Source organism: Blennius ocellaris, assembly GCF_963422515.1.
Source record: "Blennius ocellaris genome assembly, chromosome: 7".
Taxonomy (NCBI): domain Eukaryota; kingdom Metazoa; phylum Chordata; class Actinopteri; order Blenniiformes; family Blenniidae; genus Blennius; species Blennius ocellaris.
Genome location: NC_137656.1, coordinates 10179024 through 10190791, shown reverse-complemented (window position 1 = coordinate 10190791; position 11768 = coordinate 10179024). Strand labels below are relative to the sequence as shown.

At 41.9% G+C, this 11768-nt stretch overlaps 2 protein-coding genes across 2 annotated transcripts; one reads left to right on the top strand and one right to left on the bottom strand.

Annotated features, from left to right (window-relative positions):
• Positions 1-265: 265 nt before the first annotated feature.
• znf366 (zinc finger protein 366) lies at positions 266-5192 on the bottom strand (the record flags this gene model as incomplete). Its single annotated transcript, XM_080499986.1, has 6 exons — positions 266-846; positions 926-1100; positions 2899-3090; positions 3459-3609; positions 3920-4087; positions 4168-5192. 6 exons carry the CDS (start codon positions 5190-5192, stop codon positions 266-268), a joined length of 2292 nt encoding a protein of 763 aa, XP_080356112.1.
• Positions 5193-9372: 4180 nt separating this feature from the next.
• On the top strand, positions 9373-11683 carry oxt (oxytocin; the record flags this gene model as incomplete). The annotated part of the gene is made up of 3 exons (XM_080499268.1): positions 9373-9492; positions 10283-10487; positions 11529-11683. The coding sequence occupies 3 exons, from the start codon at positions 9373-9375 to the stop codon at positions 11672-11674; spliced, it is 471 nt and encodes a 156-aa protein (XP_080355394.1). The 3' UTR covers positions 11675-11683.
• Positions 11684-11768: the final 85 nt, after the last annotated feature.

The following is an 11768-nucleotide window of genomic DNA, read 5'->3' as shown; positions in this document are numbered from 1 at the left end:
TATTCATTGCATTGTTTAACTTTCTGCTGTGATCTGTTTGCAGCTCGAGTTTGTGTTGAACTGTTTTATCAAAATCTTTAAAACCAGCCGTGCTTTCAGACCTGCACACTTTCCTTTCTGTATAGGGGAGTGTCTCCTGAACATCCTCCCTATTTTCCTGTCAAAACAAATAACATCATTCTCGCCAACATGCGTCCTTCTTTTTTTTTTCAAACATTTGACTAACTTCTAATTCTCTGTGTAATTCTTCAACTTGTCAATTATCTTAGCTTGACTCAGTTTCATCCGTGGCCTCAAAGGCTTTGTGGTTCTCCTTTGCCTCTGAAACGGAATCATGTTCACATGCTGGTTTACGCACTACTTCATGGTGTACTACTTCATGGTACACCTGCTCGCGTGACTCTGTGTCTGATTCGTAGGATGTTTCTGACTGTGAGCTGTGCACTCGCTTATCTCTGGCCTCGACAGATTGTCTTTCTGCTTTGGACTCTATGTCAAATGTCTCATCCTCAAAGCCCTGCTGGTCCTTCTCTTGCCCCTGTATTCGCTGTGGGGTCAGTTCATCGGGAGAGCTTGGTCCTCTGTCCTCCAGCTCAGCAGCGTACTGGTCCTCGCAGGCTGTATCATGGTGGTCTACCTCAGGACTGTACTGGCTCCTCCTGTACAAACTCTCCTCGTCCTCCTCCTGGCAGGAGCTTCCCGGGACACTCTCGCCATCTGACTGGGAAAGATGCAGACCTGGCAGGCCCGGGGTCTTCTGGGAAAGGTCGAATGGCTCCTCTTGGCTGAAGTGAGTGAGGAGGCCCATTGGACTAGACAGACAGAACCGCCCTCGCTGTCGAAACACTAGAATGAAACAAAGTAATTGTGTCAGACAAGCTTTACCACAAGGAAGATACATATCCACATACATGTGCAGCCTTACATCTTTCATCCAGCCCTCTGTCCATGACACCATGTTTGACTTTCATGTGTCTGGTGAGGTTTCCCTTCAGAGTGAACTTGCTCGGGCAGTAGAGGCATTTGAAGGGTTTGCTGTCTGAGTGGAGATGCATGTGACCCATAAGGTTGTGCATCCTGTTGAATTCCTTCCCACAAAGCTGTGAGACAAGAGAGAAACCGGGAGGCTCGTCAATAAGAAAGTCATTCTAGTTTGTCTCAATGGATGACGTTTTCAAAAAGAAGGTTCAGCTGGCTGCTTTGGAAGAGTTCCTCATAAACTCTTCAATTTTGTATAGATTAACAACACTTTTAGATGATGGTTGGAGGACGGAAACCTTCAGTCAGACCTTCAGTCCATCCTTCAGTCAGAACCAATTTCTTGTGTTAATGGTAAGTCAGCAACAAGAGAAAGGTAGACAGAGAAAAAAGCTTTTACCAAAACCTAAACCAAGTTTCTCAAAGGAACAACAAACATCAGATGTGTTGAGAGTTTCGCAAAACCAACATAATGTAAGTGTGATGTAATTATGTTTTTTTGGTGGGGTTAGCATTCTGGGAGCAGGGTGAATATAAACTATTAGTTTCGGTGGAAGCATAAGAAACTGATAATCATAATTTGTGTAGGTTCATCTGTTGAAAGCAAACACTTTGCACTTTTCTGCCTGATGGTTTTCTCTGAATGTCCAGTTGTAGAGAAGACGTAATCATGAATGAATGTGCAGGCATTCAGAGACACAAAAACACAATCACACGCCCTCCTCCCTCCTTCTATCCTTTCTTTCCTCTTTGCCCCCCCCCCCCAACTCCCTGACACACACACACACACACACACACACACACACACACACACACACACACACACACACACACACACACACACACACACACACACACACACACACACACACACACACACACACACACACACACACACACTAGAAAAACAGAGTGGGACAGAGGGAGAAAGAGGAAGCAACATTGAGACAGGGCCAGGAGGAGAACAGGGAAGGGCAACTCCTGCGCTGTCCTTCCTCTGCATTCTTTTTTATTAGGGTGGTCCTTTCCTTCAGGAGGAGAGAGGGACTGTAAACTGTCCAAGAGGACCGTGAGAAAACAGGAAGCTCCCTCCAGCAGTAGAGAAAGCGAGATGAAATCTATTTGCAGGCCCTGTTCTCCAGGGAGGCTCGGGGGGTGGCCATTGTTAGACAGGCATTTTGTGTAGCGATATCCTTCCTATGGACAAGGAGGCTTCTACTCTCATAAACCTCTCTGCTATCTGGTCATCGTCTCAGGACTCACACCAAACGTCGAGTCAAAGTAGACACTCAACAAAATTGGGGAACCTCTTTAAATGCAGCCAGTGATAAACATCAATAGGTCAAGTCAGACTATTTTACATTCTAAAACCACTCAATGTTGTTCCTTTAATGCAAAGAGAAGAACTAACTATTAAAGAAACAGTATAACGTGTTGAGGAAAACAAAATTATTCCCTAGCATTTGTGATCAGAGGATGTATATTATTATGGAATTTGTATGTCGCTTTGACATATTGATAAAAACACTAAAATGTATTGTAATTGTGTAAGCTTGAGACACAAATACTATTCGCATGAAGTAGCAGACGATCCCCTCTGCTGTTGAGGTTTAGTGTAGCTGGGAGATGAATGTCTTTTCTCAATGATTTTTCTAGTTTTAACACATTGAGAACTAAACTGAAGTTAGAGTTGCATAACATTTTGATCGGTCTATATTGTTACTCAAACAAAAAGTACTTCTTTCGCGCATGTAATCTTTTCACTGATTTACAGTTGACCTCCTTCATTGCTCATGACAAGTCTCATGACCGAAGTCACAAGGCTTTTTTTTGTTCATTATGTTGATACAGATAAGACTATGTCCGACATGCTTAACATACATCCTTAAAGCTACATTTGTTGTGTCATATTTGACCAACCTTGCATTTATAGGGCTTGATGTCAGAGTGGACGATCATGTGAGCCTTGAGAGTTTGTTTTTGCACAAAACTCTTGAAGCACATCTGGCACTGGTAGGCCCGTATGTTGGTGTGGATGAGGACATGGCGCTTCATGTTTGCCAGCAGGGTGAACTCGCGGCCGCAGATGCGACACTTGTGCTCCTTCACCCCCTAAAGAAGAGAAAACGTGGAGGAAGGTGTGGCAGACGATTAAGACCTCTTTTGAAAATGACTAGATGTTGCTCAATATTTCAGTCCATAATTTGAAAACTTGAATCTCTAAAACTACTAAAACAGAAAATGCATAATTAAAATAGAACATCAAAGAGCCACACTTTAATGGGGAACTACATTGCAATATTCAAGCTCTTCCAGACATTTTCACCCTTCAGAATGTGGAGTAATAAAATGATTTGACAGAAAAGCTGATACCTCTAATCAGTGCCAAGATATATGTTTTTGTGTCTACGAGCTGTCAAAAAAACAAAACAAAACATAGATGTAAATGTTTTTCTTTCCTCCTTTTGTTTCAAACCTACTTTGTGAGTGAGTGTGTGCTGTTTCAGGTGGTGTGACTGGATGAACTCCATCCCACACTCGCTGCAGATGTACGGCCGGATGTCTTTGTGTTTCATCATGTGGTTCTGAAGCTGACTCGGATACTGGAAAGTCTTCTGACACTCTGCACACCTAGGGGGACAACAGGTATTCAGATAAACCGGGAACTGAAATGTTGAAACAATAGTCAGACGATTGTAAAATGCATGCGTGAGATGAGACGTGTGAGGCTGTTGAATAATTTATTTGGACTAATTTGAGCCGCTGCATGATGCTGGTTATCTTTTTATGGAATAAAGACTGCAAACCTGAATCTGACTTTGTCAAAAGGTGAGATTCTTCAACAATAAAGCAATCAAACACAAGCATTTTCCAAGTAACTCCCACTACAAAAACTCACTGATGACTCACAGATAATCAAAACCCTGGATTTTGTGTTCACCTGTACAAGGTGGGACCTCGATGGATAGTCAGGTGTCTCTTCAGCTGAGACAATGTGGGAAAGTCCAGACCGCACTCCACACAGACGTTCTCTTGTCCCTTTTCATGCTTCAGCTCGTGGGCACGGAGCTCACTGGGGTAAGCAAAGCCTCGACCGCACACGCTGCAGCTGGAGGTGCAGAAAGAGTCTTCATGAGGAGGATGGATTGAATAAAGACAACACGAAGTGGCCCAGAACAGATGATTTACCTGTATGGCTTCACGTCGCTGTGTTGCATCATATGTCTCTTCAGGTGGCTGGTCTGCGTGAAGGCCTTGTGGCACACCTGGCACTTGTGGGGCCTCATGCCCTGATGTGTGAGCAGATGCGTATGCAGATGGCTCAGCTGCTTAAACAGCTTACCACACAGGTGGCACCCGTGTGGCTTGATGCCGTTGTGGCCCAGGATGTGTGTGACCAGGTTGTACTTGGAGGTGTATGACTTCTCGCACATGCGGCACTTCCATCGCTTTTTGTCCCCGCCGACGTCTACGTAGTAACTGTCATCTACATGAACGCTGAGGCCAAGCTTCTCAGCGTTGGTTGTGCCATTTCGTGGAGCTTCGCTATGGGTCCCAAGACCCGAGCGGAGGTCCTCTCTGGGGTAGAAAGCGCCAGGTGAGATGTGCATGGTAGGTCTGGGCATGAAGAAGGGGTATGGGAGAAGGCTTGGGTGGAGAGGTGGGAAGTAGGGATGGTGGAGGAGGAGAGGAGAGGGAGGCCAAACTCGGGAGGGACTGAGAGGCTCCTGTTTCACCTGCACAGGTAGATTCATTCCTGAGGATCTGTGATGAAGCTGCATTCTGTTGAGCTCAATCATACTGGGGAATTGTTTAGGAGAGTGGGAAGGAACATTGTGTGGTTGGAAGGAGAACTGGAAATGGGTGAGGTCTACTGTCTTCTTAGTGCTGCTGTCTTCAGCCTCCTCTTCCTCCTCCCTGTCTGGAAATTCACCTTCCAGGGCGTCGATTCTGAAAGGAGTTCTTTTGGGTCTGTGGGTTTCGCCTTTTGCTGTGTACCCGGGGCTGAGCACGGGAAAGAAAGCAGATGGGCTAAATGTGCTGTATGTGTCTGAGGTTGGTGATATACTCAGAGTTCTCGGAGGGGAGAATTTAGGTTGTTTGACATAAAATGGAGTTGGGCTTAGGTAGAAACTGGGCCGAGATATTTGTCTTAGTTCATCTCTGAGAGTTGTTCTTCTTCCTGGAGAGAAGTTTAGTTCATTTTGTTCCATCTTCCTTCTGCATAAAGAAAAATATGGTGGTTGAAGTGTTAGAATGGTATATGGTAAACTTAATTACATAATTACATACACCTAAAACACACCTTATATTTATCAAATTAAAAAATCATCAAATGTCTGACACTAATTTTATTTACATAAAATGTGTCCAATCAATGTGGATCATCAAAAACACTCTTTGGAGTATAACTTACTTAAAACAACAAACAGAAGCGACTGATGAGTACAATAGTCGAGATATCTGGTGGATACAGTCACAGTTTTGCAACTTAGATGTATAGTTTGGTACTTCCATCAGGTGGCTTAAGCACAGCAAGGGTATTTATTTATTTATTTATTTATTTATTTATTTATTTATTTATTTATTTATTTATTTATTTATTTATTTATTTATTTATCAATCTATTTATCTATTTATTTATTTATTTATTTATTTATTTATTTATTTATTTATTTATTTATTTATTTATTTATTTATTTATTTATTTATTTATTTATTTATTTAGTTAGTTAGTTAGTTAGTTAGTATGAATAGCTACAGTATGTGTTAGTGTTTGGGGATTCCTCCTCCTGTGTTTCAACCTTGAGGGGTTCCAGATTCAAAATAGAATAATCTGATGTCAAAGTGAGTCAAACTTTATGCTGCCAGTTGCAATGACTTGCTGTGGCAATTACTGTAAGGAGGCTGCCAAATAGATGATCACATCTTGCTGTAAAGAGAAACACCTCTTTTAAAGAAACTTGACAAAAGCACATCCAACGATTTATTTGCCTTCTCTGATCAATTTTTCTGAGGATTTCTGTGGAAGCCAAGTAACCCGGCACATACACAGCACAGTGTGGTGTTGATGATGCTTTACTCTCCGTACACCACTCAGTGTTCAACCTGAAACCTTTCACTTCTTCCTTTCATACGCATCTTCTCCTTGCCTGAAATTAGGAAGTCATTACTGAAACACTCACCTCCAACCTCCCGCATACCTTTCGCTTCTCTGTCTCTATTTTACTCTGCTGTCTTCACCTTTTTTTTTGCACTGATTCACAGGAAGAGCTTCCTCTTTTTTTTTCTTCTTTGCTGAAAGACCTATGTGATGTGTTTGTCATTGTCTCAGCTTTAATGACAGCGTCATGCTAAGAGGTTACAAAGCTGCACTCAGCATCTTTACGGCGATGTGCATGTGTGAGCTTCATAGTGGGTCATGTTCATAGATAGAAAGATAATGAGGAGGAACTATCGTACTTCTGCATGACATTCAAAATAGTGCTATATGTGCATACATGTACATGTACACATGTATTGCATTCCTTCTTTGGTAGTTTTGCCTCCATCAAAAACGGCTTATGTAATAATTATACTCACTCAAGTGAAACATTGATATCTGCAACAAGTTGCTGACCTGCTGTAGCAACTTTCATCAACTGATGTTACATGAAAACATACTTCTCAAATAACTGTTGCATTTCTTGGTTTAACCCCCCCAACATAATAATATTTTTCAGATAATTACCAAAGATGAATGTACATATTTTAGAATGTATTAATCAAAAGGAATGATTATAAAAAGACATCGTAATAGAAAATGTTTTCAAACCAAACCTTGCTTGAATATGGTCAGAAATGATATTCTGAATACAGCAACATTTATTATCAGCTCAATCATTGAACTATTTCAGTACCTAACATCTAACATGTATTTATATATGATGGTGTAATGAAGATTCACGGAAGTTGCAACAGTTAAAGTGCATAAATAATTTCAGTCATTGTTCCAACAATAAAAAACCTTGAAAATGTTAGAATAACTACTGGGTTCCTCACAATAACTGAGAAATCTCTTCTTGTTTTGCAGTAATGGAAATGTAGAACGATGTAAACATGGACATTGAAGAATAGACAAATCCCACTACATGCACAATGCAAGAAGAATATTCTGATTATCTCCAAGATTTCTAAGCAGCTTCAGGATCAGGCTGAAGTTTTCTAATATTTTTTTTTGTCATTGCATTGTTCTCTTTTATTCTCTTTCTCTTTTATCATCTCTGTGACTTCCACCCAAGCCTCTCTGTGCAGACCCCAACCTATTCTTGCCTCACTGTGCATTCCAAACAATCCATTAAAACTGAAGCCCCTCCTCATATGCCAGTCAGTGCCCTGTAAGTGTGAGCAGTGTGAGGCTGCAATGAAGTGTGAGTGTGTAACTTACCAGCTGAGTGTCGTGGAGTGTGTTTTCTGTGATGCTGCTGTTGCTGCTGCTGCTGCTGCTGCTGCTGTTGCTGCTGTACCTGCACCCTTCGTTCTCTTCCTCCTGCTCACACTACAACTCTCTTGACAATGAGCCGCCCGTCCACGGATAGCATTTGAAGTGACTTAAGAAAGAGAACAGGAACAATCACTTTGTTCTCATTTTTCAGATGAGTACCTTCGGAGAGAAGGAAGGAAGGGAGGGGAGAGGAAGTCAACAAGCCGAGTGCCTTCCTGCAGAAAAATAAGGAAACACTAGATAGACATCTCCATTTCTCTATGAAATAGGGATATGCACAGCTTTGGAGGAACGTGGGGAGGAGAGATCTAATGTTTCATGACAAAAAAACCCAAAACACAACAATGCAATTTGAATGCAGATGTGAGAGGACATGTTTATGATGGAGGATGGCCTGCCTGTTAAAATCATACAGCTTGGTCTGTTTATCATTCTAAAATAAATGTATGTATGACAATGACTTTTTCCACATACAACAATGAATCAATGTATGAAAAATTAAGAATTGAACAGCTCTTTGAAAATGTCATCATGAAAATATTTTAACTGTTAAAGTTCAATTACTTAGTAATTGTTGAAGAGATGTTGACCATTGCACAGCAGTGAGGCTCATCATGGGCACATCAGCGTTAGTCTTATACATATATCCAGTACACATTGTTACTATATATGCATTGTGTTTAATTTATCCACACCCTGCAGGAGCCTGACAGATGAAAACTGCAAGACAACAGTAAAAAGTGCAGGAAAAAATATATCTGAAATGTATCAGCACAGCCACTAGGAGGCAAGAGTGGCCTATTGTCTAAATGGTGTTAGTTTACACAAATATATTGTCTTATTTATCTTCACCTTGTACCTGCAATTAGGTTTTATAATTTGTCCTTGAGTGTGAAATCCAAACAAACTAATACCCTATTTCTCTCACTCACAGAAGTTAGTGAACATTGATGATCATTCTTTTTTTTCTTCTTTTTTTTTTAGATGAGGTGGCAGTGCAATGACGCTGAGAGGTAATTGAGCTCATGTTATTGAAACAGTGAAATTGTCTTTTATGGGTTGTGGCTGATCATTAGCTGTGTTAATTAGTTCATGAGACCAATTAACCTCAGACCTTGAAGATGTGTCTGTGCCAATTCTTGCAAGGAATTAAAGACTTTGCGTGTGTGCGTGTGTGTGTGTGTGTGTGTGTGTGTGTGTGTGTGTGTGTGTGTGTGTGTGTGTGTGTGTGTGTGTGTGTGTGTGTTATTTGTTTTGAATACAAACATCCCTTTTGGCTGGCTGTGTCACCATGTTGGTCACCATGTTGGCCCTCGAGGCTGAACTTCAGTTCAAATCTTCTTTTCCTTCAAAATAGCCCTTTTCCCCAGTGTTTTTCTCCCCATTATGAAAAAAGAGGCCTTTATTAAGAGGAGCATTCATAAAATATATTCCTATTTTAATAAATGCAGATCGAACAGTGCTCGTGTTCCTCTCAGGTCTTTAATAATTTCATCTCCACATGCTCTTCTTGACCCTTCTGACTTTTCTATCCTCTCTAACATGCACCATCACGCACCTCTAATGATCCTCCGACGCACGAAATAAGCCGGGCCACAATGCCATCACCTGGCCCTTTGACCTGTCCTGCTCACCAGGCAGCTTCCTATCTGGTGGTGACAGTAACTAAGATGGGCTCATTAAGGATTTTTAAGTGGCTTTTGGGTTTCTGTGTCACTCCTGAAAGAGGCTTTACAACTATAAAAGACATGCCAGTAGCTCTATACGAGACAGAGAAGTTGGCAATCGTCTGCAAACATCTGAAGTAAGGACTTGAAGTAACACGTGAGTACATTTGCTCTCAGAATGTTTCCTTACGTTTCTTTGGTGTGATTCACTAAAAAATGTTTCTGTGGTTTTCTCAGCAGAAAATGACTGGAGTCGCTGTGTCTGTGTGCCTGCTTTTCATCCTGTCTGTGTGTTCGGCGTGTTATATCTCAAACTGTCCGATTGGTGGAAAAAGGTCCATCATGGATGCACCATTGCGCAAGGTGAGCCAAAGGAACTCGCCTTCTTTTTAGAAAATACTATAATTTACAGTAGCAAACATAAAGAAAGTAGCAAACACTTTACTGGATTCAATTAGCAAGAGCTTAGTTTTTGATGTCATACCTCATATATTGGTCACTAAAATCCACCTTGTCTGTTCCACGACCTTTGATTTAGATAAGGGAGAAAGAGATAGACATCTCAGGAAGAGCCGAAGATTAGTAGTCCACTTTGCACGACACACCTGCATTTGAAGAACCTTCCACATCATAACACACACACACACACACACACACACACACACACACACACACACACACACACACACACACACACACACACACACACACACACACACACACACACACACACACACACACACACACCTTCAATGTACTGAAATCTTTCCATTAGTCTAGTTGTTAGGGTTTTTGATTTATAGAATAATACTAATTTGGCTTTTGGCTTGGCTCGCATGTGCTGTTAAGCACTTAATAACCATCCCCCCCCCCCCCCCCATGGTCCATTTTGAGGTTAATTGGTAACTTTAAATTGCACGTTATAACGTGTGTGTATATGTGTGAGACTGTGCCTTTGTTTGCCCTGTGATGGACTGGTGACCTGTACCCTGTTATCTCACATAGTCAAAGCTGAGATTGCCTCCAGTGACCTACAACTGCATGCTGGATAAAGTGGTGTAGAGAATGAAATTTCTCTACGGAAACCTTCACACTCATTTTGAAAGAGACGCGTAAAATAATATCAAGATTACTTCTATGTTTCCTCCACTAGTGCATGTCCTGTGGCCCCGGAGACCGAGGCCGCTGCTTCGGCCCCGGTATCTGCTGCGGGGAGGGTCTCGGCTGCCTGCTGGGCTCCCCAGAAACAGCTCACTGTGTGGAGGAGAACTACCTGCTCACGCCTTGTCAGGCAGGAGGGAGACCCTGCGGCTCTGAGGGAGGACGCTGCGCTGCCTCAGGACTCTGCTGTGACGCAGGTCAGGAAATCCAAAAATACATGAAAATAGAGGTGGAAGAACTGTTTTGACGATTTACTCAAGTTTATGGCTGCATTAGAATACTTGAATTAAACTATAAGCCCCATCTGTAATTAGTATGGTGATATCAACAAAGCCTGTTGAATATATATCATGATATGCGGGTATATTATGTGCAGAGTGCATTGTTACAACTGAGCAAGGTTGTGCCGGTTTTCACGTCTGTTTTTGGATATGTTATAGCGTACAACTCGGCAGGTAAACACAATCTGGCGAGTGAGTCCTCTTCAAATCACAATATTAGTAGTTTGAACCTCAGTCTCAGTCTATCATTGAATCCTAACTTGCTCCCAGTGAAGGTCCAGTGCCTTACATGGCATCTTTGCAGTTGGTGTGTTGGTGAATGGGCGAATGTGACTGATGTTCTAAAGCCTTTTACCATTGATGAAGCAGTGAAATGTGCAATATGAGTGCATACCATTTACCAATATGTTTACATTAGGCATGTTTAATATGTCATGTTAAATGTTCCTGATGCAACCTGAGCAGTTGGGGTTCCTTGCTTTGCTAAAAGACTCATCAGGAGGGAGATTCAGACCTTGCAGACTTGCAGTTACTTGTATGGGACTTTACAGGCTTACTCCTGTAATCTCTCGTTCACCACCGCCCTCCAAACACAGTTCAATCTTGTCTTTTGTCTTGTAAGTTTCTTTTCTGTTACACGGTTTGGCTTATCTGAACGAGACAAGTTGCTGAGCTTCTTCAGTATAGGTTTGGTTGCTTTTACTTTGATATTTCGCAATGTATTCTAGGTTCATTTTTGTTGGTGATGGAATTAATAATTTACACAAGCTCCTTTAATACCAGTATAACATACATCAAAGAAGCAAGACATCAAGTGTCACACCACTTTAATCTCTTGCTTTAAAAAAAAGTTCATAGTTCCATGTCACAAAGTCCGATAATACCGTATCATAAAAAAACTTGTTGCAATAACAAATGAGTGTAGTCATAGATAATAGGGCTTCTCCTTTTCCACAGAGAGCTGCACTGCTGACCAATCCTGCCTCATTGAAGAGGAGGGAGACGAACAAAACAGCCAGTTTGAGGGCAGCGACCCCAGTGACATCATCCTCCGGCTCTTGCAACTGGCTGGCCACACTTCTCCTCACCGGATTCACCAATGAGCTGCTGCTGACACCGAGGGCCCACCAGAAGCTCTCCACTTCTGGGGACAGAATGGGACTTGTAATTGTGTTTCCATGTTTGTCACCTTGATCT